Source organism: Apteryx mantelli, chromosome 21 (assembly GCF_036417845.1).
Source record: "Apteryx mantelli isolate bAptMan1 chromosome 21, bAptMan1.hap1, whole genome shotgun sequence".
In the NCBI taxonomy this organism is placed as follows: Eukaryota; Metazoa; Chordata; class Aves; order Apterygiformes; family Apterygidae; genus Apteryx; species Apteryx mantelli.
The window spans coordinates 13,083,659-13,110,081 of NC_089998.1; the positions used below are offsets into that span (position 1 = coordinate 13,083,659).

At 42.7% G+C, this 26,423-nt stretch overlaps 1 protein-coding gene across 9 annotated transcripts in view; it reads left to right on the forward strand.

Annotated features, from left to right (window-relative positions):
• Nucleotides 1-26,423, forward strand: part of EXD3 (exonuclease 3'-5' domain containing 3) — a 335,146-nt gene that overhangs the window by 144,860 nt on the left and 163,863 nt on the right. For all 9 annotated transcript variants that reach the window (XM_067309038.1, XM_067309037.1, XM_067309036.1 and 6 more), the window contains 8 exons: nt 1,801-1,939; nt 2,345-2,558; nt 3,349-3,458; nt 4,568-4,778; nt 6,043-6,209; nt 8,601-8,771; nt 15,291-15,344; nt 17,042-17,173. In XM_067309038.1, the coding sequence (XP_067165139.1) occupies nt 1,801-1,939; nt 2,345-2,558; nt 3,349-3,458; nt 4,568-4,778; nt 6,043-6,209; nt 8,601-8,771; nt 15,291-15,344; nt 17,042-17,173 (1,198 nt within the window). The remainder of the gene's footprint in view (nt 1-1,800; nt 1,940-2,344; nt 2,559-3,348; nt 3,459-4,567; nt 4,779-6,042; nt 6,210-8,600; nt 8,772-15,290; nt 15,345-17,041; nt 17,174-26,423) is intronic.

Here is a 26,423-nt window from a genome sequence, read left to right on the forward strand (position 1 = left end):
GAGCCAGAAGGTTTTTGCATGAGGTGTAATCCCACAAAACACAGAGGGGTGATTAACAGGAGTGCGAGCTAGACAAACTCAGGGCATCTAGTGAGGTAAAAAACAAAGAGGTCAGGAATATCGCTTCATCTCTATACTCTAGGAAGCCTGCATCATGTAAAGGACAGAGTGAAGGCAAGCCAAATAAAATGTGTGCTGCCATTCATGAGGAGTTGTGACGGATGAGTGAAGCCTTTTGTGCCTCAGTTTACTCATCCAGTCATAATACCTGTTACAGTATCTGCTTTAAAATCCATGGAGCCATGAAACCTAACGAAACAATGTTTCTGTTGTGCTATTGTTTGAGCTAACAAAGCAGCAGGTTCCCAGAGAGGGTGTTCACACTGTAGAGAAACAAGGTGCTATCAGCATGTAAATGACATCATCTCTGCCACTGGTCACACCACATGCCACTCCTGAACTCTGCAGATGAGAATATTCTTGGAGACTTGAGACTTCACACCTTCATTAAACATTTTACACAAATATTGACTTCCCCATGCACACAAACCCCTGGAAAAGAGTGTTTGTACAGTGAAAGCTGCTATGCTACAAAATCAGTCACACAGTCCCCTAAACATAAGGTTAGTAAATATTTTCTCAAATAATAAACCATTTCAAGTCTCTATGGGAAAGAGACTATCCAGAAGTTCATGATATGTCCAAAATAGCTGGATATTTTTTATTAGTCTCTTTCTTCTGATTGCATCATCTGGCTGAGACACCATAGCAATGTGCTGACCTTCCAGTTACAAGGCCATTTCAAGAGACTGCTGCATTTTGAAAAGAAAATGTGCTGTGTAAGATCCTGTTGTAGGAAATCAGTTAGCTCATTTTTGCAGGCGTCTTCCCAACAGTCCCAGTGTTATGAACACACAGATCCTAAGTTTCGCTGTATGGTTTAATTTGATGCCCAAATGGAGTAGCACAGGCCAGGCACTCTGTCTGCAGTCTTCCCCTAAATATAGAAAATTTTGAAGCTTTATTTCTGAACTTTCCTCATTTCATTCCCATGCAACAAAGGACAAACATTCTTATATAGTTTTTGCGGACATTGTACATGGAAGAGAATGGACTAGAGGAAGCTGGATAGCAACAGGGAGGTCCCTGAACCCTTCCCGAGCCTTTGCGCTGTTAATTCATGAGGCAGACTCACTCATTCCTGGGTGGTAGTGACCTAAGTGTAGAGCAATGTGAGATTCTCTTTTTGAGATGGTTTCTGTTGTAGGGAAACATGAAGCTCCTGTATGGGCAACCAGTTGATCTGAGATGATTTCTCTGTTATATATTGCCCTGCGGGAGTTAGCAGACTTCCATATTAACTTCAGAGGCTTCAGTAGTAAATCTAAAATGTAAAATCTTTAAATCTGGAAACAGCTGCCCAACTTTGTCGTCTATCAAGTAGAATCAGTTCTGGGAAAGAGAGCTGAGCGCTGAGGACAGAGTCTGGGAGTCTGGTTATAGCATGTTTTCTGATTTCGGTGTTCTCTGCGGTGGGTACAGTGCATGTGCATAGTGAGGTCTCAGATGCAGTGCTATTTTTGTGATGGTGTATAAAGTGAAAGGAGTGTATGAGTCAAGATGAAAGAAACAGAAATTATGGGGAAATGAAAAAAGGGGCAGTAAGAGAAAGAATTGAGTGATGTGGGAAAATAGCGGGCCATGAGTGAAATTAGGGGCTTAAGACTTCCCGATGTTCCTCCAAGCCAGGAATCCCCCCTCATGGCATGGTTAAAAGCTGTTGAATCTGTTTCTGTGCAGGGTAGAAGAGGCCGAGAAAGCAGAGAATTATGAAGAGGGTAAGAAGAAGGATTATTACCAGTTACCTATTCCACGGGCAAATATTCACTTTTTGCAGACGTGGGGAGAGATGCTGCAGTGCTGGGAAAAGGTGCTGCAGGTGAGTTTTATTCTGGTACTTACTTTGCAGGGTTGAGGAGCAGAAACTCTACAGCAGGCTGGTACGTGGGGTTATGTGTGTGTCACTGCCATCAAATGTCCCTCTCCCCAAGTCAGGGGAAGCTGCTGCAAGAGAGAGTGAGGCCTAAAGGCTTGTCTGATTGGGGAACAGACTGGAAATTACCACACCAGGAAAAGTTTCCACAGGGCTAACTCTGCTGTGCTATGAAAGTCCCTTTACTCTGTATTAGCTCAAGCATCAGTAATTCAAAAAGGAAGTAATCCGAAAGGAAACATTAGTGTTGGGATTAGTGCCTCTGGACAGGGTTGGTTTCTCAAGAGCTGGTCCATACCAACCCAGTGTAGACAATCTGTAAACGAAGAAGGCCTGTTGTCTATGTTGCAGCCTGGACAGGTGGTGGGCATTGACATGGAATGGAGGCCTTCGTTCGGCATTGTTGGGAAGCCACGTGTCTCCCTCCTTCAAATTGCTGTGGGTGAGGAGGTGTTCCTGCTGGACTTGCCACAACTCCTTGAGCAAGCTGAGAGGGAGGATGAGAAGGAGAAGCTTTCCCATTACATCCAGAGGCTCTATTCAGATCCAGCCATCACTAAACTTGGTAACTTGCTTCTCTTCTCCTCTGCTAAGGTCTTTACAGTAGGTCAACCTGTCTTACTGTCTGAAATTCCCAGGCCTTGTTGGGGTTGTCAGCTTTTGTGGCACTGGGTATTCAAAGATTGCTATACCAGGAAGCAGGGTGAATGACATACCTGGGAATGATAGAAATGTCCCCATTTCAGGCCAGACCCAAGGTTTCTGAGTTAGCCTGACCCTCTCAGACTTGGGATTGTCTTGGTTAGCTCTATACCAAGCCCTGACTTGCATCCAACCTTGAGTGGACTATGCAAGTCTGCCATCGAGAGCTTTGTGGATTTGTTTGCCCTGTCCTGAAGCTACTATGCTGGACACCAGACCTCTGCAGTTTAGCATACCTGCGTTTAGATTCTGTTTGGAGGTTTTGGGGGAGTGTTAAACCTTGACTTCAAGGGCGTATTCATAATTCTGCAGTGCGAGCTGTTGGAGACTAAAGACTTCTCGTGGAGCTGCTCTGTTAGCCTTTCACTGGTCTAGCAGATTTTAACTAAGTTGAGAAGTGTAACTTTAGAAGCTATGCAAGAATAAGCAGCAAGCCTTTTCCATCCACCTTTACGCTCCCAATCTTGATCTGCAAGAGTGTATCTTAGAAACAGGAGAGCTGGGAGGCTGCTTTTTTCCCTGCCTTGAACAGTCTTTCCACCAAAGTTTGTACATATATTGTGAGCATTTTGCCTCCAAACTAGAGAAAGCTGCAGTGAATTAGCCATGATTTGAGCTTTACTAGCTGTTTGATTTGGGGTTTGTTTCTCCAGGTTATGGGATGTCTGGAGACCTTAACAGCCTTGCAGCCACATGCTCTGCTTTGAAAGACATGGATAAGCAAGCTCAAGGTGTAGTGGATCTACTCACAGTAGACAAACAAGTAAGGATGGACTTTGAAGATAATGAAAATAATTTCTCTTGCCTTTGCTGGTAGATAACTGTCTTTGTTTCACAACATTTGTCTTTTTGTATCCTTTATTGGCAGGGAAATGGCTAAATGAGTTAGTAGACCTTTTCTGCTTCTGGTTTCAGGGATAGCGTGATTCTTTCTTTAAAGAAAGACAGAAGCATTTTGTTTTTGTCAACTAAAAAGTCAAAGCTTGATATTCTAATAACTTTTTCATAGCCTGTATGAAAGCTATGAAGAAGCAATTGAAATGGAAATGTGGCTCTGTTCAGCTAGGAGGACGAAGTTTCTTGTAGAAGCTCTGATACTCCAATGTCATGTGGTACCGAAGCAGATATTATGGAGTTAATGATTTGTAGAGAAGTCACAATGTTTCAGGAGGGCTTTAGGTGGATACAGTACAGGAATTTCTTTTCAGATGAAACGCAGCTGTCTCTGGGTTAGAATGCAATAATTCTTAGCTGTCTGCAGAAATGATAAGGAAAAACATTTCAACAGGTAAAATTTGCAGATTTTGTTTAAGACCGTGGGTTGGGATGAACCCAGATCTTCAGGACTGATAGCTTAACCTGGGAAGTGCTGTGGAGTCTGAAGTACTCACCAGCAGCCACTGCCTCAGTTTTATCTGAGACATGGGAACTTCAGAAAGGCCATTGCCTCCTGTGTTGCAGAAGCACCTTTTCTCACTGGAACCATGAAGGAAAAGATGCTGAACTGTTGCTGCTGTGTTATTTTATTGAGATTGTCTCTGACAGCCTGCAGTGTGGCTGAGAGCCCTGCAAATCTGAGAAGTCACAGTCACAGCCCCATTGCTCTGATGCTATGCTGTCAGACAACGCAGTTGTTCTCCTTCCCTGGTTATGAAACAGATTTCCTTCCAGCAAGGGTGTTTGTTAAACAAATAACCAGACTCTGCGTATATATCTAATGCCATCCCAGCCCTTTTCTGAGACAACGGGATACAATATGCCATGCAAGAGATAAAGACGATAGGGTTCCTGCTTGGCTCCACCTACTGAAATAGGAGGTGTTGCAGAAGTTGTTTTATAACCATGTGTTTTACATCTTTCTCCTTCCATTAGCTGCAGAAGAGTTCCATTGACTGGAAGAAGGGTGGCCGGAAGGTCGATGTACTGGCCCCAGAGCCGAGCTGCGAGGACAGAGCGTTCAGGCAGCCAGAAAGAGGGCTCAGCCTGTTGGTGCAACATGTACTGGGGAAACCTCTAGATAAAACGGAGCAGCTGTCTAACTGGGAGAAACGGCCTCTCCGGGAGGAACAGATCCTCTATGCAGGTGTGGTCGCTAACTCCATGGCAAGGTGCTCCAGAGAGTCCATTACAGGCCATGTTTGTCTGCTGCCTGTCACTGGAAAAATCGTTAGATAGCAAACAGAGAAAATGGTTTTGCAGGTTAGTTCCTGTTCAGAGAAGCCAGCACGTTACGTTTGTCCTTTTGCAGATGTGGCTTTAATGGTTGAAGTTTAAACTGTCCAGTGATTCATTATTTCCCTTATGAAAGAATTCCTGTGCTTGGCTGATTCTATCTGATGAAACATCATCTCGGTGGAAATTCCTCTCTATAACTGAAAAGGAAGAAAGTCCACTTCCTTCTGCCTCATTTCACCACACAGCCTTTCTCGGAAGCAAGTATTGTGTTCGTTTGTCATAGTGAAGCGCTTGTTAGAGCAGGGTTAAAAGCGGGTAGACATGGTGTCATAAACTGTCGTACAGAGTCAGTACTGCAGAATGAACAGTGGAGTTTACTGTTGATTACCCCAGAGTCAGAAGTCTGGGTCTAAATATTTTCCTGAGGCATCAAAGGACAATCTGCTGAAGCGAACCAGCCCTTTGTTAAATTCAGCTATCCTTGAAGTTGACACAGTTCCCACAAGAGTTAATCACCAGGACTTGTAAAACTGGCTTGGAGACTTAGTTCCCGTTGCAAAGAGCAGAGGCCACATGGCAGTGTGTGTGGGCAGGTGATTGCAAACAACTCGGTTATTACGTTTTAAGATACCGCATCTAATAGGGAAGTTACCTTCCCAGAGCTGCGATGCAGTAATAAACCATGGACGCAAGCTGCTGCTCTGTAACAAAGGCAAGTAAAATGGGTTGGCTAAAGCTACCCTACATGGCAGTTTAAACAGGCCCACTTTAATTTGCATTACATTAGGGCTCAGCTACGACATCTCAGCGGAGGGCCTGCCACTTTTTTTCAGCTCCTCTGCCTTGACTCTTTGTGTTCATGTGTTTCTGCCCAGCAAGGAGAAAAATCTCAGTGTGAATAGCAGCCCCTTTATGTTAGACTGAGTTTGGTTCTCTGTCTTAATTATCTGAAGGCAAAAAGGTATTGTGTATTGCTCTGAATTGGTCAAACGATTGTGCTACGGCCTGTTAGATTATGATACTGAATAAGCAAAAGAGGACAGGGTAAGTTGCATCTTCACAGGATGTTTGTATCCAGTAGCATTTACAAAGGTGAAGGCTCTTTCATACATCAAAAAAGCCTGTTTTACTTTTGGATGAAACCATCTGATGCTCATGTTCTGTTCTTTTAGCTTCGGATGCATACTGCTTGTTGGAGGTCTATGGGAAACTGTGTAAGGATCCAGCGAGTTTTGGTCTAAGTTCAAACCTGACTGAGAGTCTAGTGGGAAAACCAAGCATAAAACCCAGGGCAAAGAAGCAGCTGAATAAACAAGAAGTACCGTCATCTTCTGGACAGGTTTGTAAACATCTTCAAAGAGCTGCATGTTGCTCAAGACCCCTTCAAACCAAACATTACCTTGTCTTTCAGTCATACTATTAGCTCTGCCTGATATGCCTGTTTGTAGTCCAGTCTCAGGAGTATTGCAGCAAACCTCCTCCTCACTCCATCCCTTTACTGGTAAAATATGCTTTCCCCTTTGGGTGCCTCGGTTCAGCTTTCCCTGTGATACTAGGTTCATTTGTCTTTGCTGGAAAAACGTCGGCACGAATCCATGTGGCAGAATCCAGTTAACCTTGCTGAGAGAAGCGCCACTTCCACGTTTCCTCGTTGCTGTGCGTTTGAACTCTGTGGCCTAGGTGTTGCATTAATTAGGTTTCAAAACTCGGGCCTTTTTACTTTTGCTTTTAACTGAGCTTCCACACACTGGTTTCACATTGGGGAATGCCTACTTTATTGTATTGGAAGTAAAAGTCTGCAAAAGTTAAAAGAGCCCTTTTCCTGATGGTTTGTCTCTGTCTCCCTGCCTACCACCACGTACTCCATGACTGGCCGCCTCCTGCAATGTATGTTGTGACAGAGCCTTAAAACCCAGCTGGCGATAGCTTGAGGCTATGTGACTGCTTAAATATCTTCCATTATGACTGATCCCTCTCTCTTAGTGATGAAGAAGGTACATGTTTCACTTTCAAAATGCAGCCATCCAGTTGTTTATGCACCTGTAAAAAACATTAGTGGAAAACTGGCTTTGTTGGTTAACTGGCAAGGCTCACTATAGCTGTGTATCCTTCAAAGTGGTCCCAAGTGTGTATTTAGCTCCTGATGTCAGTAGTACCTTCCATAGTTGGAGTGAGATGCTATTGATTATAGCTAGCTTTTTGGGTTCCTCCTATCAAGTGTGTGTAAATGTACGATATTCCATTAGTCTTAGTAAAACATGCAGCTGCTCAGTAGTTTCCTAAGCACTCCATGTGCATGGGAATGTTGTACGTTACAACGCATTTGACTGCCTGCTACAGAGATCGGAAAAGTAAGTACTTCAGGCTTGAATTACCTTGTGAACTCATGGGTCATCTTTGTGTTCTGTACAGTCAAATTCATTAGCTGAGAGGTAGTTAGTAAAACCTGGACTGGGAATCAGGAAAACAGAGTTTTCTGCCTGACTCTGCTTCATGCACAACTCCAAGCTCTCTTTCCCAGTGTTTCCTGGTCCACTCTGTGAAGTGGGGCTAATGACACTGTCTTCTTTTATAAGCCCTCTGAGCTCTACTGGCATGAAACATGAGAAAAAAGATAGATATGGCATTGCTGGCCATTGAATAATCACCCAGTTAAGAGCCAGCTGCTGCTCCTTTACATCTTTTTGAGCAGAAGCAACAGCGTGGGGTTAGTGTCCTTAGTGTCTTCTGACTGCCTCAACACTGAAGGGTCAGCTCGATCCATTGTTATGCACTCTGTCTCAGGGCATATATGCATCTGCCAAGGTCCTTCCAGGAACCAGTGATAGTTCAGTCAGTCCACGTAGTGCTGCAGAGCGCTGAGTGCATGTACCAGCTTCTGGGAGATGCAGCATCATGCAAATGCATCTGTGACGCTCGCAGATCTGAGCAAGTTCATGCAGTCAGCTGAGGTGTATCTACATTGTGCTCCCCAGCATTTCCAGGCCTGAGTTAGCTCTTTTATAGATGGTGGCAGTGTCCTTCAGTCATTCCAGCAGATTCAAGTTCCTAGAGGCAAAGCTGAACACTAGAGGTTCTTTAATAACTTCTCCTCTCCGTGAATTTAGCTGTTGTACTTCTGGGAGTCTCCAAAAGATGAAGTATCCAACTACAGGAACTTCCCCAGGAGCAGCAATTTGAAATAAAATAAACAGAATTCAGGCACTATCTATTTTTAAACTTCTGAAGATAACAAGGCTGATGTGATTGCTTTGTCTACCTGTTTCTCTTTCTGTCTGACAGATCCCCTTCCCTAGTAATAACTTATATCACTTGCAGCCTTATTTGACAAGGGAATAGCAGTCTTGAAGATGAATTTCTATGACTTCATGAAAATTGATGTCTGGGTAGAGCAGAGAAGGCCAAGTTAGCATTTCCTCAGGGAAAGGCTGCAAATCTTGTTTTGTGTGGCCAGTTAATCAATGTTGATTGGCCAGCAAGTGAATGATTAACTCAGAATTAGCCCCATCATGTGCTGCCTCCTGCCCAAGTAGTGGGTGGTTGATGCAGAAGGGTCTAGGGGACATGAAGGCAAAGCTGAAAGTATTGCAGAGGTGGAAATTGTAATGCAGGTGGTGGAGAGCAGTTGAATTTGTCATGGTGGGTGAATGCGGGGAGGCAGAACACAAGTGTGTTGGAAATCAGCCTTCTGTTCTGCTGATTATGTTGTTTTTATGTTGTTTTTCTGTAGCAATGCAAAGGGTTTGACAAGGAGGCTTCGTATCCCCCTGATCCCATCTCCCCAAAGGAGTTCAGTGTGGTCTGTGATAACATGTTGCAAGGCCTCGGGCGCTATCTTCGCTGCCTTGGTGTAGATGTCCGGATTCTGGAGAATGAAGATGATCATAGAAAAGCTGCTGAGGTTAGTCGTGTGTGCGCACATTTGTAACTCCCATCTGTGCTCCTTGGAGAAGGCCTGCTGCTTCATGAATAACCGCACTGGTTAGTTACTCACAGTGAAGGCAGCACTGACAACAGGTTGGTGGGACGTGTCCAGCACATGCTTCCTCCTGTGCCCTTGCTGAGATCCAGTTCTCAGGTTCAGTGCTAGAAGCTCTGTAATGTGGCAGCTGGTATTCCTTAGTCCCTACATTAGTGTGGGGCTTTGGAGAGAAGGTGAACAAACCACACTTTGCATAGAGTGCTGTGATCTCAAATCTTATTTGTCTCTCTTTGTTTCTGTCATTTTAAGTCAATAAAGAATGCAAAGCTATAGATGTGACCTGCGGTCTCCAGTGTCTTGAATGGGGTGTTGGTGCACTTACGACAAAAAAAACAAAAACAGAAAAAGGAACCAAAACTCACTTTGGTTTCTAATGGATTCCAGTTTGGGCTTGCCAGGACGTTATTTGCTTGCCTTATACCTGGGCCAATCCAGCTGAAACGTAATCAAAGGACAGCTGTGCAGCATGGAAGGGAAAAGTGCCATAATAAATTACCAGGTGACTTCCTAGCTGTCTACCACCTTGTGAGATGACTCAAAGGTGATCAATCACAAATTGCAGTGCAAGGTTTGGGAAAGAAAAAGTCTCTAACATACATGGGGACAACTAATACTGATCTGAACTCCCATAACCACTTTGACCCTCTGTCTCTCGGAGGAGAGAGACACATCCTTCTTCATTTCAGACATATTTCTGCTACACTAGAAATGGAGATATCCAGCCCACACAGTGTGTTGCTATCAAGCGTGCACTGATCACCCATCCTGGTGCACAGGATGTTTCCTCTTCAGATGTCTGCTTGGCCTGAATCCTGGGCAGGCTCTAACTTCTGCAAAAATAATTAATATCATGTCTCTGCCAAACTTGCACAAGTCATTTAAACAAACTAGCTCTCACTGCCTCCCTCCAGAGCCCTGTCTCCTCTTCTCATCCTGATACCTTATCATGCTATGAACAGGATGTTTTACATTGCTTTCTCTATGGTGACCAGACAAACATCCTTTCACTATCAAAAACCCTCGTAGTGTTACTGTATTGAAGAGCCTTTGATCTGTGCTTGGATAATCAAAGATAAGAATGGACTCCTCCCACCCTTATATCCGACAATCCCGATTTATTAAAAGTTGGATGTTAACCACTGTATATCAGAAAACCAGCAAATGCTTTTGCAAAGGCCGGGAGAAAGATTTGAATCCTGGTCACCAAACACAAGATAGGCAGTTTTGGCCTTGTCCCAAAACAATCTCAAACTGACATCACCTCACCAGGAACATATAGATGTGTGCAGAGTTGGTGTTTGTTCTTCATTATTGTAATTTCACTAAAATGATTTATTAGTGATATCACCTATCTCCTTGTGCCAAGAACTCCTGAATACCCTGGCGTTTGTTCCTTGTTGTTCTCATTATTGGCGCTTGTTAAAGTAACTTCAAGTATTGGAAGGCAGATGGATCATATCATTCACCTTATATAATTTGAGAGAGAACTTAAAAGCCTGAGAGCTGTGTAAGTTGTGCTTGCACAGCCATGCATATTTTTTTTCCCCCTGTAGTTTCTTCAACTAATGCGTGTGGCAGTAATAAAAGTAATGTTCATACGTTGGTTTGAGAAATCCCATTCCCAGGCTAAACTTGAAATCTGTCCTATATACTGCTTCATATTGTGTTGCCATTGTTGGTGAAATGTCTTGTCTTGGATGACATTTGTCATGGCAAATTTATCATGCCAGCTCAGCAACTTCAGATCTGCTGTCCTGTGAGAGAAGGACCTAGTTGACGACACCATGAGCCGGCGTGTTCCACTTGTTCGCCCACATTCAGTTGCTGTGAAAAAAACACCAGCTTACGCTCTGCATGTTTACTGGCACCATTTAAATTAGGTCTTGATTGGAAAAGTGACGAATTAAAACTCCTCTGTCATAAGAGTAGAGAGAGAAAATTGTTCAAAATGGAGAAATATTAGAACTTCTTGCCAAAACTTTCTTTCTCTGATTACAAGCATTTTAGGCTTTCCTTCATGAGCACTAACCTCTTTGGGAAGAACAGCTTTGTGTCCAAGTGTGGGCACCATGTCATTTTCCAAGTGTTCTAATTCTGTGGGGTCACAGTAATATTTGTAGCATGTATTGCAATTATATCATAGCTGCTGTAGTGCAGTGCACAGAGTTGTTTGGCTAAGCAGCTATGCAGCTGGAGACTAAATGCTTGACCCAGATGTGCTGGACAAGCTCCTTTACCTGAATTAGAGCAGCCTGTGAATTGAGAGGCTGTTTTTTTTTGCCATATGCTTTCTCTGAAACATGTCCCCTTGTCTGGCCGCGCTACTCCAGTCCTGCACCTTGGGTAGAAGGCCCTTCAGCAGTGCTTTTGCTAGTGGCCCAGCCTGGAGCCTCCCTCCCTAGGTCTGGCTCCCTGCTAATTGGCAAAATAGGGCAGCCTCTCTTGAGAAAGGCTATGTGTGTCCAGCCAGGGGCCAGGGGCTTCCGACTCCATCCCAAGTTGGGTTATTTCTGCATACACCCATTCCCCAGGGGTTTCTGTTCTCGTATCGGTGAAGAATGTGAACATTGTCTCTCTCAGGCAACATCCTTCTGTATTTGTAGCTGCTGTTAAGCTTGTCCATGTTGGGGGAAGCCGCCCTTTGCATTTGCAGTTATTCCTGTAAGCAACAAATGTTTTATCTATTTAAATATATTTTTTTCTTTACTTTAATCGTGTTATATGCCTGTTGTGTTTCCAGCCATGTCTACTAGCTTGTTTTCTGCAAATTTCCCTTTGTAGAGAATCTTAAACCTATCTTGCATTTTTTTAATGGCCTGTGCTCTTCAACTTCAAAACCACCATCATCTATAAGAATAATCTTCATGCTAAGGCAAACTTGGTATCTTTTGAAGTGTGATAACATCCAGAAGGCTGGTAGAACTGGCTTCCTGCAGCTCTCATGGTGTAGAAGGTTCCTTTGTAAGGTTATACCTACTTCCCCAAAACTCCAGGTCAACCAGCAAGTCGAAGAGGAGGACCGGGTTTAGATGGATTTCAGGAGCCAGCTAGAGCAATGTGCACCTGGAACAAAATTGGCCCTGGATTATTTTGGAGCCAGGGGACACAAAGGGGACTTCTGATACTACAGTGAGAGGAGCTTCATGTGGTGGGAGAATCTGATCTGTGATCTCATCTCTGCTTTGAATGTCTTTTTCCGTGGTTTTGATGTAAAACATTCTTTAGGTTTGCCAGTCTCTTTACCTCCCCCCAAGTCTGCAAAGTAAATGCACAGAGCAAAGATACAGAGAACTGAAAATCTATCTTTAAGACTTAGCTTTTTTATGTTTGGTCAGCAGAAGGATATTTCTGTCTTTGGAGTTTTTGGAACAAATAGGTCTACATTAAGAAACAACATTAGTGCAGTGGTTTTAGTCTGGTGCTTAAGGCCATGTTACCAAATCATGCCATGACTTTGTGCAATTTATGATTTTCATGAATGCTGAAGAGAAGTCTAATTTTAAAATACCATCAGTACAGCAAATACACAAGAAGTCTGGACAAGTGCATTTATGTTTGATTAAAGCTCCCAGTTATTATTGTCTGGGACATTGTATTTTAACAAAACCTGAGACAACAGGTAAGGAGTTTCAAGGTTGGACTGAGGCTTGTAATCTACTTTTCTCATAGATCCTACCTGGGTGCTTTTCCAGTGCACAGCCTGAAGCAGATGCTCTCTGTGCATTTTCTTTTTGTTTAAATGTGCCCTTGCTGGCTCAGGATCATTCCTGAAACTCTGCCCTACAAGGCAGTCGCACCTTTTCCTAGACAACTACCTTGCAAAAGGCGCGCTGCAGTTTGCCTCTTCAAGGACATGTAGTATTGCCTGGTGCACATCAGGCAAGGGCTTGACAACTACGTAAAGCACAGTTTCTCTTTCCCTTAAATTACGAGGCTACAGTCCTGTGTTGCTGTTTCTTGAAACTTTCTTTGGACTTAAATCCGCATTCTTTGGATTGTAAGGAATCCTGCTGCTGGTGCTTGCTTGGAAACATAAGGTCTTTCTCTTCCCTCTTCAGTTCTTGCCCCTCCAGGTCTCTTTTACCCATGAATCACTTGTGTTCATTCATCTCTGCAAGATTAAAGTTAGCTGAAAATACAGGTTTCTTAAGAGATAAAGAGTAATCACAAGTTCTTAGGTAGTACTTTTTATCCAGAAGATCTAAGCCATTTCCAGAGGAAGTTGATACAATCTTTTTAATAGATTGTGAAACTGAGGCCAGTGACCTCTCTACAGTGCTTGGGATGGAGCACAAGTCCCTGACTCCCACCCCAGCAAGCTGCACTAATTGTTTCTTTCCTTTTATCTGCATTTCCGATCACAGTGTCTCCCAGTTGGTCCTGAAGCTGCACTCAGTTACCTCTTTCAAGGGAAGAGAAAGAATTGTGCTCTTTTCTCCAGCATGTGTCCTCCGCAGGTTTCAGTCAGATGTGTGCTATCACATGGCTTTTCTGGCTTTGCCTGCTTCTCCCAGTCATTGTTCCAGAGGCGAAAAAACATGCTGGAAGACTTACTACTTTTCTCCTTTTTATTTGAAGTTCCTTGCTTGTCTCTGCAGAGCTATTTAAATAAGGGGATTTATCAAGCTTGAACTAATTAACCCTGGATGCAGGAAGTCAGAATTGAGTGCTCCAGCTGTGAAATCCTCAGACTTACCCTGAAACACGCATGGGTCTGAAGGAATTTCAGAGGTATCTTTTCCCTTGTTCGCTTCCCCCACTATGGTGGAGTTTAGCTGATGCCTCGCTGGACTTCTCTTGCAGATGTGCTGTGAGGTTTGTTTGTTGGCCAGTTGCACGCAGGGCTGTTCAGTAATCTCTTACTGCATAGTAGGATTGCATTGAGCAAGGGCTGTCTCAGCTGCCATTTCAAGATTCCAGTTTCTTGTGAGTTTTTGCTTTACTGAGAGAGGGAGTTCGTTTTGAGAGAAATTCAGTAATTTTGGCTACAGGAAGATGCTTTAGAGGTTGCTACCAGTTCCTATCTCAGTGCAGAATTGGCAGCCAGACTAGTGACTTCACAAAAGAAAGGAGGAAAAAGGCTACCTGGAAGGTCAAGTTAGGAAGAAAATGGTTGTTGGGTTGACTGAAAGGGTAGTTTATGCCTTCAGAACCTTCTTCTCATCATATGTCTCCATAGGTCAAATGGGTCTTAAGAGAATAGATATGCAGGAGAGAGTTTAAGAAAACTCAGTTTGTTTTCTAATGCTTGGTGTTCCCTGGCTATGCTTGGTGTTGTCAAAGCTGTCTGGGAAGTGCAGCAAGACTCCGATCGCCAGATGTATCCTGCCAGGGTTAAACAGTGATCCAGAGAAAGCTTCTGAAACTCTGAACCAGAAGAGAGACAGCCGTGACATGCATCTGGAAATAGTGAAAAATGCAAGGGCTTCCAACAGAATCCAAACCAGAGAAGAAAAATAACCTCATGCCTACCTCAAAGTGCCAATCGCTTATCAGCACTAGCAGAGCAGAAGCGTTGGCTCATGTGGGAATCCTTCTCTCACTGTGGTCCTGAAATTGTTTTCATCCTAGAGGGAGGGGTGAAGGAGTGGGAAGCAGAGATGTCATTTAATCATATGAAGTTCAGTCACACTTTCGTCTTTGTGAAGAATTGCAGTTCCAGGTTTAGTATCTTCTTTTGGCACCAAACCGTTCAAAAATGTCTCTTACTCTGTTGTGAAGGTCAGAAGCATGGGTAATGAGTCCCCTGATAATTCTTTGCAGACCTTCCCCTTGAAGGAGATGATCTCTGGTAAAAGCACAGGATTGCAAGTCAGGAGATGATAAACTCTGATGGAGACTTTCTTTGTAGACTGGAAAAGGAGTGTAATTTCTATATGCCTGTTTCTGGTTTGCAGGAAAATAATACTGCCTTATCTTTAAGGGGTGGAGTGAACATCACTTTCTTAATGTCTGTGAAGCTGACAGACACATTTAATGGCACATTTTTTGCTGGAATTACCTGCTTAAGGTATTTTCCTTTCTCCCCTGTGTATTGCTGAGCGAGCAGGACTGCTTGCTTCTTTGTGAGCCAGATTAGGGAAATAGAAATAGCCTGGCTTAAGGGGGGAAAAAAATCCCAAAACCTAAAACTAAAAAAGGCTTTTTGATAGGATTTTTTCAAGGTGGATCAGTTTCTTGGTCCGTCTGCAGTGCGGATGCACAAGCAGTTGTTCCAGCACATGTGTAGTGAGAGAGCAATACCTTAAGCCACTATTGCTGTCAAAAATGTATTGTTGAACTAGACCCAGATACTCTTGACCTAGTTTATGTCAACACTGTAGAGAAGGACTCCATGTCACCAGTTCATGTTCTCTGTGTTTTGACTGGAAGGAAAGCTTGAATTCACTGGTAACTTCAGCCCATGTTAATTAACAGTTTTTACTGGTTTTCTTCCAGATTGCCCGACAGGAAGGAAGGGTCATTTTAACCTCTGGACTCCCATATCAGACTGTAAGTGCTTAGAGCTTCTGGCATTTCTCTGGCATTGTGTCATTGCATGGTCTGGGATGTGCAGCGTAGAGAAGAGGAAAAGCCAGATGTGAAAGAACAGCTGGCTTGGCTTTTTTGTCTGTTTTCTGCACTGAAAACTACCAAAAGGGTCTTGTGAGGTTTGCTCTTGTTCTGAACGGCCAAAGGGTGAGTTGAAGTTTCTTTTATGCTTGATGCTTTATCATAGGGAAGAGCAATTGACCTCCATGTCAAAAAAATCAAGCCAAAGTGCTTCTGTATAGCCTTACTGGCAAGTGAAGTTCAACTCACTTCCCATGCATTTTATTACAAAGATTCTTGTTCGCTCACTGGCTCCATACTGACATAACACTCTGCTGTTTTTGATACTTAAAGACTTTTCTTCGGGCTCAGAAGAGAGACAATTGAAGCCACTAAGCATGGATCCAGGTGGAAGCTTGAGTTGCTCTACAGACACACAAAAAACAAAGCAAAACCCAACCTTACCCTCAGCATCAGACATTCAGAGCCCTTCATGAAACATACTGCAAAGCAGAGTGTTGGTGGAATATCCTGAACCTGTCAAGTCAATGGCTGCAGTGTCATGATGCCTGCTGCAAGTTCTCTGTCCTCTGTTATTGCCCAAAAATTCATCTGGAGGAGTGAAATTATTCAGGATTATGTGCATGAGCCAGAATGCAGAACTTCCTTTCAGACTATAGATATAAAAGATCCCAACTATTCAAATAGAGGATTTGCAGAACTTACATTGGTAATTTCCTAGTTTATAGCTGAACATTCAAGAAAACTACCCCCACAGTGAGATACTGAGGCAAGTGGAGCCAGGCCATGATACAGGTTCCTTATCCAGACTGTGGTTGCTAGCATCTACAGCTGATGCTGTAGGTATTTCAGAGTCCAGCATAATCTTACTTGGCAAAGCTCTAACTCCAAAGCACTGTGTAGAAATTGCAAAAGGAAAATAATTGCTTCCCAGTGTGCAGTATTGTCCTGGGAAATGTCTGGTTCTCTTTGTTCCCTTGCCTTTGTATGCCTTACATGCGGACAGAATGGCTCTGCCAGGCTCTTTTACTTGCATTTAGCTGATCCCAGCTCACTGTCAGTTTTTATCACATTCATAAAGATGTGTCTAGACACTTCCCAGTGCTTGTTCCCAGATACAGACTTTTGCGCTAAATGTGGAACAAACATTGAGGGAGTGTCTGCATCAACCACTTCAAATTCATTGGCCATCTATGAACTCCAGGTAAAAAAGTGTATAAACTAGAAGGGGTGAAGTGTAAAACTGTCATTAGACACCATCTCCTTGACTGTGCTTTTGCAAACAGTGTGTGATCTGGCCAGGTTTCATGTGAAAGCTGTGATTTAATTCAGTTTCCTCTTGCTATCACCGTCAGCGCCACACCATTGAATAATAAGTTAAAGGGAACTTAGGCTATCACGTATGATATATTGAACACTATACTGCTTCAATAGTCTCAAAGCTATTTGCAACAGTGGCGAAGTGCTAAATTATCTATTGTGCTTGTTAGATCAAAATTTAGACTGTAAACACATATTAACTCCAAATGTTACTTATTATTAAAACCAAGTGTATTAGGAAAAAAAAACAACAACAGATCATTATGCATGGAGTACCTCATTTGTTATGTTTTTGGTTTATGATTTGTCTTTTGAAGCTGCAGTCCCAGGTAGGAGAAGGAAGGTGTTTCTCCGTGAACTGCTCAGAAAAGGCAAAAGAACAGGCCCTGCAGGTTCTGAAGCACTTCAATGTTCAAGTAACCTTGGCGGATATCTTCAGTCGCTGCCAGGTAGGACTAGCCTTTTCTGAATTAAAGCCAGTGTTCACTAACTGTTCCTTGCACAACAGAGACCATTTCAGCTTTTGGGGTTTATCATTCAGTGGCTTGTTCTTGGTTGCCAAGACTTCTGCTTGGACTTTGGCAATGTCTTGCAAAACTGTGAGAGGTTTTTGAGTGTGCTAATATTGTTCATGAGTGCTGATGACTAAGTCAAACAGAACAGGCATTGCATGTGCAACTTGCTAGAAACTGTGTTGGTTTTCGGATTTTTGGTACTTGGCATGTTTTTTGGCATTGACTATCGTGGTTATATTCTTTTTGTTCCTGCATTCTCTAAGACACGTGGTGTTTTAATTATAAACCAAATTTAATTATGGCTTTGTGATTCTGATAACACTTAATTATTTTAGTAGGGGGATTTTTTTCAGGGTCTTATTTTTTTTAAGGAGCTATTTGGTTAATTCATGTCCATGCTAGCTGATGATTCCAGATTGTGTTTGGCATTGGATATCTGTGGATTGTTTTTAAGAAGAAATCTTGATTGTGTTAGCTCAAATCTGCTCCATCTCTTCCAGTTTCACTGTTGTATGTGTTAACAGTAACACGCTGAAACTTATCCCTTCAAAAGCAGTAATATAAACCAACTTCCAACTTCAACATTTCTCATCTTATCAGTGTTTAAAGAAAGAAAAAGAAGAAACTGCAAATCTAGCTAGAAAAAGAGCTTTCTCTTATGAGTAAACATGCCAGCTGAGCACTTCAGTAAAGTCTGGCTCAGTGCCGTTTGGTAGACAGCTAACAGGGTCTTCTAGCTTGGTGGAACTGCACAAATGTTGTAGAAATGACTACTGAGCAAACACAACAGGTATGTTTTTCTAGGACTCTGTTTGTATCTGATGTTAGAAGTTGATGGAACCGTGTCTGTAACTTGTACAGAAAATGAGAGTTGTCCAGTTGTTCAGGTTGTCTAAAGGATAAGAATGACATAACACCATGCAGATGGAATAGGCATAATATGGGTTGATCTGTTGACCTTCAGGATAAATGTGTATCCTCAGATACAAGATAGCGCATTCAGTCTTGTGGTTACATTGTTATGTAGTGACACAGTGGCTTCTTTGCCATTTAAAAAAAAAATCTTATAGCAAACCTGATGGATTCTCTGATTCTCTGAGCTTCCATCAAGTGGTAGTGTTCTTCCCCATGGTTGTTTGAGAGGCTGTGAGAATAAGCACATACAAAAAAAAACACCCTGAAGAGAACTGTCTGATATCCATAATAAATGCAGAAGACAGTGCAGCATGGAACACAAAACTGACCCCTTGCTCATGATCTGGAGTCTGAAACTGCTTAACTGTACAGCTTTTTAGTATGTGCTGTCTTAATTTACAATATAAATAGGGATAATCAATCTGGCTAGAAATATATACTAAGTGTTCTCTTACTTCCAGGAAAAATGTCTTCCCTGTAAATTGTGGTGGTAGAACAGCTGCATGTTACACTGCTACACATGGGAAGATGTTATTATTTGTCAAACTGTTCTGGGTTCTGAATCATGTATTTACCTACATTTAAGGCTTTGGCATTTTGGAGCTGATTTTGTTCAGCTGTCCACTACAGATTGCATCACAAGTTTCATTGATATAATACTGTTGCTCTCAAGGAGAGTCCCAAGCTTTCTGCAGCTGTATATTCCTAGCGGGCACCAAGCTAGTTGCACAGGAGTGCTCTGCACCTGCAGTTCTCGGGAAATTTGTGTGTGAGGAGGGGACTTGCGCTCAGTAGATTGAAAAGGATCATAGTACATAACTATAAAGAGTATTGACTGCCCACATAAAAAAAATGGCAAATTTCTCCTTTTAAAAGGGTGCTCTGGGACCCCTGCAGCCAACACAGAGACCTCAGCACTTCATTTACAAGTTCTTTCCAAAACATCCTAATTCTCTGCAAACCTAGTGAAGCTGACTGAGCTTAATCAGGATGGAAGACTAGATCTTTCCCTTTGTGCTGCCTCTTCTGGTCTTTGCAACTGGTTTGAGGTCTGCCAGCTCCTTGCAGAAATGTCTGTTGCTAATGGGCAACCAAGGATTTAGTCTGTCCCTGTGGCTTGGGAATTCTGATTTCATGGCTGAGCTTCCAGAAGCATGCAGGTGCTCAGCAGAATGGGGGGCCCAGGCAGTACTAATCTGAAAGCTTGGCCTTCCTTGCCTTCATGGGGCTCAGCCAAACAGGCTGAACTGCAGCCCCGTTGGTGAAGGACGGCTCCGTTCTGCTGCCAGAGCACTGGAGACTCGTTATCAGCCGTGATCATCCATTATAGATAAGTATTTTCTGTGTGTCACAGGAAGCAATGTGGCATCCTGCCTGAGTCACTCTGTCTCATAGAGCAAGGGCTTGTTTTGTCTCCTGGGCTCCTATTCTGTAAATGATTTGGGTGACTATGTCAGCAAATATTGTTGCTGTAACAATTAATGCGTGTAACACAGAGCACATGGTAAAAATAGGTCCCAATTCAATGTTGGACCCAAGATTGCTATAAAATATGTTTCCTTTGTCAGCTCCTCAGCAGGGATGGACGGCCTCTCTTTCGCAGATGCAAAGAATGGGCTTGTTTTGTAAACGTGCCAAAATGTTGAACCTTTTTTCTGTTAAAACAATGGTGAATACTGGCTACCTCAGTCTGAGTTCTCACAGCGAATGCAAAGAGAACATCACCTGCGTGCTGCTTGTCCTCACTTCTGCTTTCACATGTGCTGGGCGACTGCTTGATTGTTTTGGTCAAATGCTCTGGCACTGGAAGCTGCTGTCAGTTATGGCCTTCCAAATATGACCATTGCATGTGTTTCTCAAGTGCTGCATCTTAAGGACTCTCTGATCATCATGAAGAAGTCACCTGTGCATAGCACCTTTAGCTAGACCTGGTATTGCCTTTAGTGAACAATGGTTTAGGGGGCCTGAATGGAAATAAAACAAATTCTGTCTTTCAGGGACATGCAAAGAGCCCCCAGGAAGCTATGCGCTTCCTAGCCTTAAAATCTTTGAAATAAAACCGTTTCCTCTATCTATTTGAAATGCAAATGTCTTTTGTCTGTCAGCTCTGCACACATTTGAATGTCTTGTATACAGCTTTTTCTCTTCTCAGATATCCCCAAATAGCGCCTTCAGAAATGGGCGGATGTGAAAAGTGTGTTGGAGATGTTTCGTATACGATAAATTCAGCGCATTGGTTCCTTGTACTAGTCTGTAAGATTTGTGTGAAATCGTCAGGGGCTATAGTAAGCACCTATAGGGTCAACTGCCAAATTAGCTTGAGGGGAAGACAGGCTGTCTGATCCTGCTAGCTTGAAGGAAGTTCTAACACAGAACTTGGATTAAAAAAAAAAATCCTGCTAAAGAAGGTGTCTTTACTGGACTGCTACAGTTACAGATACAGACATGTGACAAGTAGGTCATTCTAAATAGATTTTAATGTTTGGCAGTTCTCACAGCTCTGTAAAATCAATGATAAGATTGTCTCCCAACCCTATGGTGATGCAGCTCCCGCCCGCACTCCGATCGCCAAGATCTATGCACAGGGCACATGTGACGGCTGTGGCAGCTGAGCTATGGATTTGTAGCAGGGCAGCAAAGGAACAGGAACTCGATTCTAGCCCAGTAAAGAAACTCTTGAAAATTAACTTTTATTGGGAAATATTGCCTGGATGACTGACTTGGCCTTTCCATCTCTCGTTTCTGTACCTTCTTTGAACATTGAACTTTGAAGTTCTATCTAAACGTGAGAGAATCAAATGTAGACAACCATCTATTTACTGACCATAGTGTGGCTAATGCGTCTTCATTTCTTGCTCTCTTTCTCAGTGAGCCTGAGGTATTGAGGACTTTCACTTCCTTTGGCTAAGGTATGATATCTGGCCTAGTTGGGTTCTTGTCAGTGAAAAACCAATTGTGTCGAGGGAGATAATTCAGGAAGGGGAATGGAAGCCCTCGGTTGTGAGTAATGCCGCTTTGTGCAATATTGTCAGGGTGAAATTACGTTTTGAATGGTGATAAACCAAGAAGATAAACGGTGCAAGTTGTTAGCTTTAAATCCTTATATCACAAGTGTTTGTCACGACAGTTCGAAGGGAAAACAGTATGTTCTGTGTTGTGGAAGACAGCCAATAAATTATTCTTGTTATATAAGAACCTAGTCGTTAAAAGTTTATAACTCTGCTGTAAAATTCTTGCTGGTTTGAGACTCTACAGACAGATTTGGAGCCAGGAGGGCCTGTCCATCTTCAGAAAAGCTGAGTTCTGTTCTGCTTGAAACAGTAAACTGCTAGTTAGCTGAATGTTGAGAGCCTCCAGCTTTGCCTTTCCACCGAACATGGGAGAAGTCAGCTCCTCTCCTGCCCAGCCTGAACGTGGTCAGCAGAGCTCAGGAGACCTGGGTCCTACTGTGTGGCCATGGCCACATCCTCTCCTCTTTGGCCTCTTTCCTTTCCCATCCCCTGTTTGACTTGACCCTTTATAGCTTTTAAACTGTCCGGGGCACGGACTGTGTTTGAACAAAACCTAGTGCAATGGGAGTTTTATCCTAGGTGAGGTTTCAAGCATTCCTGCAAGAAAGGAAGATTGTAATTATATCCTCTGCAAAAATAAATGTGCAGGAAAAAATCTCTTTGGCCCCAGCTGCAGTTTCTGCAACTGAGCTGTCCTGCATTTATTATCGGATTATCAGGAAATTCAAATAGGTTGTCTCTTTCGCTTCACTGAAAGCTCTGATCCTAAATAAGCAAATTACATCACCTATTCTGATGTCCTGTTTAACTTATGACCTCAGCCTGAGCTCTGCAGGATGTGAGAGATAGCCGCTTTATTTCATTGTCTGGAGATCTGATATCTTTTTTTCCCCCCCTTCCCTGCTCTTTATGTTTCAAAGCGACTCACCCCAGCCTTTTAGAAAGGTGTTAGCATGGGATTAGGAGTAGGCGGGGGGGAGGAGAGAGGAAACCACCATTTTTTTGAAATTAGGTGCAAAAGTGTTATAACAGTTGCAGCAAATGTTTCTGGTTTTGTGTGGTTAAGGTAACGAATTTCATTGCTGCAAAGCTCGTCATGTGCAAACTGATTTACACAGAGCGAACCTAGTATGGAGCAATCCATTTAGCAGGGACAAAGAAAAAGGCCTTATGATTAGATGAAAAAACGTGTGCTTGGGGCACTTTGTGAGAACCTTTGAAGCCAGCCTGGGAACTCTGGCAATATTAGTTGATAATTAGTAATATAGATCCCTCAAGCTGTCATTTAGGTTGAAAATGTGCATGTCTCTCATGAGCCTCTGTCACACCAATCTGATCAGCAGGCTTTTTTGTTCCTTTTATGTGGGCTGCTCTGTCGGTCCAGATGATGATGAGAACTCCCAGACATCATCTTTCTCACTAACTTGTGAGCCAAATAGCTATCTCCGTGCTCTATCATGTCATGGAAGTGGGACCGGGGCAATTTTGTTTTGTGGTCACCTTTCTTGGCTTGGTCAACAGTCTTTTTATTTTTTCAAATGTAAAAGTTGTCCTTCCCAATATGCAGCAGAATTGAAAGGCTAAATATTTCATAAAATACTTCTTCACTAAGAGACAGTTGCTTAGGATAAAAAGTATCTCAAACTGAAATGGGTCTGAGGAGATCATCACAGAATTTAGAAAATATCAGTTCTCAGAGCCCACATTTCAGCTTTGAGTTGCCTTCTGCTTCTGTAATATTGGAGATCTGTTTACTTCTCAGCCCTGAAATCTTTTTGGAAAGGCCGTGTCACCATCTAAATGAAGAGTTAAGAAGGGTCATGTGCACTGGCTTTTGCAGATTTGGGAATGTTGAGAAAGAGAATATTGTTTTAAAACCCTTTGTGGTTTAATAAAAGGTTCATCCATAGGATGCAATTTGTCAGCGCCTACAGGTCAGGAAAACCTATGATTAACAGCATCTGTGGTTTCCCCAGATGTGTGTTAGCTGCTTATTCCTCACCAGCCCTTAGCCTAAAATGAAAACTCAGCCCTGTGCCTGCCCACTATGTAGGCTGTGATTTCTTGCTTCAGAGTGTGATTGTTCAACACAAAGGGTAAGGCCCTCTTAATCTTTTTGTTTATCCTGGGCCTGGCAATTTAGATGTAATCTGCAACTTGTACTGCTCAGATTCTGGCCAGGAAGCACAGCTGGTATTATTCTGTCTTTAGAGACATTGTTGAAGGAGTGAATTGACCTCAAAAGGTACTTGTCCCTGGAACCCTCTCAATGTGAGCATTCAGTTGTGAATATACCTAACCCTGAAATAGCAGCTTTTCATTCAAAGAGTTGTCGTTCTTTTGATTTGGAGTAGATCTACAGGACAGTCGTTAAATGTCATCAGGGTATGTGAAAATATGTCGTAGCAATTTCTGCTCCTTTAGAGGCTTGAGCTGAGATTATTTTCTCATCGCTAAGGCTTTATAAACCTTAGTGAGAGCTCACAGTGAGCGGCCACGGATACGGGCAGGGAAATGTGGGCGCGTAGAAGTAACATGCCTCATCCAGGCTCCGGCAAGGAGCTCCCAGCGGGAATACCACCCGTGACTCCTGACTCCCAGGCTGCACCTAATTTTTAGAGATTGCCAGGTGCCTTCCTAGGCTTAACTGTAAGTATTTATGTGTCTTAAGTGGGTAAAAGAATGTGTTTTATCTGCTGCTAATGTTAGAATGGGATCATGGCGAATGTACCGTAAATACGTTGCTTTATAGAAGACGATCCTGAGCAGCCTGGGCCCTTCTGTGTGCAAGGACGGGAACACAGAAAGCGTATTGCCCATACCGGTTCTGCAGCATGATTCACAAGCAGGGCAAAAGCATGATACATAAGCAGGGTCCTGTAAAATTCCCAGCCTTTAATTTTCTTAGCATTGTGTTATCATACGTGTGGAACACAGAGCCCCCCAAAATAAGGACTTGACTGGGCCTAATTCTCGCCAGTGAGCCTGGACAGTACTGCCTGGTTCCCACAGACTGTACATTTTCCTGCCAAGATTTCAGTATCTTCAGAAATTCAGTGGAGCATGAAGGTCACAGCAAGGGAAGAATGACAGCCTGAGATTTTTTTTCCCCTTTCACCAGCTAGGAGCAGACTGTTGTCTCTCTTGCATGTTGACTGTTTTCATAGGGTTAGCGTGAAGTTTATGTTTTACACAGACCAGTGGAAGTCAGATATGGGAATGCAGCAGATCAGCTGTGTTTCTTCAAGGAAGACAGTCTCATGTTGCAGATTTTCTTTCTCAGTGTCTGCAAAAGCTTGATTTCCAGTGAAATTTCTTTTACAGATCTTTGTCTTTAGCTTCTTTTTGTGGAAGTCTGTGAGAGACTGTACCCAAGGTTTTGGTTTGTGTATTTATCTCCTTACTCTTTTTTCACTTGCAAAGCTGCAGGAGAATATTAAACTTCAGAGGGAAAAAAGCTGTTAATTATTCATGGTGTTATGTATTACAGTACTGAAAATGGTGATGCCAAATTAGCCATTAGAAGTCAAACCTCAGCTGACAGTAAATGTTTTCTTTTGAGGAAATCATCCCTGTTCCTGGGAACCAGCTTTGTTCTCCTGTGCTAAATGCAAGAAAGGTATGAATGTGTGTTTTTTTCCTGGAGGGCAACACTAGCTGGAAAAATGCTGGTTTTAGCCAGTGGAAACAGAACAAGCAAACAACGATTGGCAGTGAAAACAGCACTTGTATATAGACTAGCATAGAAAAGAAGACACAATGTAGTGCAGAGTAAACGTCCTTTTATACAGTTCTGTACCAGGCTTTTTCTTCCTCTCTTGGGTTTGGACAGATTGGGGAAGTACATTGGTCAGCAGTGATGCTGGTGCACTGGGAGAAAGTAATGAAAGGTCAATAGGTGACAGTGATTGAGTGACTGTAAGGAAAATGAAGAACTCTCTGGAGAAGACAGTGACACAGCTATAACTCCCATGTGTCCTAAAGAAACCGTCCCCATGTTTTCTCTCAAATGTCATGAGAAAACAAGAGATTTGTAGCCAATTTAAGTTCTGTTGGCTTCCAGTCCCCTGTGCCTCCTGAGGTCAGAGTTCAGTGTATTGACTGTGTCAAGAAGTCAAAATTCCCATGTTTTATACACTGTAGAGTTTCTCCTCCTTTTTGACATTAGTGCCCTTATAATGCTCGTTGTTTGTATGTCATGTTAAGGATGGGATGTCCAACTTTGTCAGGGTTTGAATGGCTGTATATTTATATTGGTGGGTTCTCATGATGATAATCCTACGCATAGACCAGCAATACCATTAGCTGGTCTCATTATTTGAGATATCTTGTGCATTAAAAGTTAAATAATGTCAACGTTCTTGTTTTCACAATGAAGGGACCAGCTTCATCAGTAGTTCAGGTGAACTGAATTGATCTGAACACACCCAAATGTCTCCAGGGCCTTATTTTCACTTTGTACATCAAGATGATAAAAGAATGGTGGATAGGAAACTTTCTAGTAAACAGTTTGATGAAGACCGTCTTGTAGCACAGGTAATATCACACCAATGTTTTCTCACTTCCTGCTGAGAATCTTGCACAAAAATGTTGTCCAGTTGTTGCAAACACATTTAAAATCCTGTTATATCCTTCATGGAGAATGAACAATTTTGCAGCCATCCAACTCTAAAATTTACAGTGTTTGCCCAGCAGCTGTTTTGGCAGTAGACCTGTGTTGCTTCAGGAGGGTACATGATCTCTAGGCATTTTTGAAATTGTCATTTCAGTCAGCATTATATACTGAGATTATACATACTCAGCTTCATCATAGGATTTGACAGATTTGTAATCGCTTGACAACATTTATCTGAAGATCTTCAGACACTAAACTGTGCAGCTTCTTATGGGCGTAAAATTAATGATATCTGTTATTGATAATATTATTTGTGTGACATGATACCCCATGCCAAAGAAAACCATAGTTCTCTGTACCATTGTGGGATATGGTATATGATTTCCTGTTTTGTCTACTGCTGCAAAGGCATTTTCAGCTAGAAGCAGCTAATGATGAAGATAGTAAGCAACATATATAAGGTCTGGGCTTTTCAACGCCTCATCCCCCAAAATTGTACACCATCCAAGTGACTTGCTTGATGTAATAAGAGACCACTTTATGATCATATAAACCCTTTCATCCAAGGATTTACAGTGTTTCAGAAACACAAACAGGTAAAGCAGTATCCTGATGAAAACTCAAAAGAGAAACAGGAGGGTTT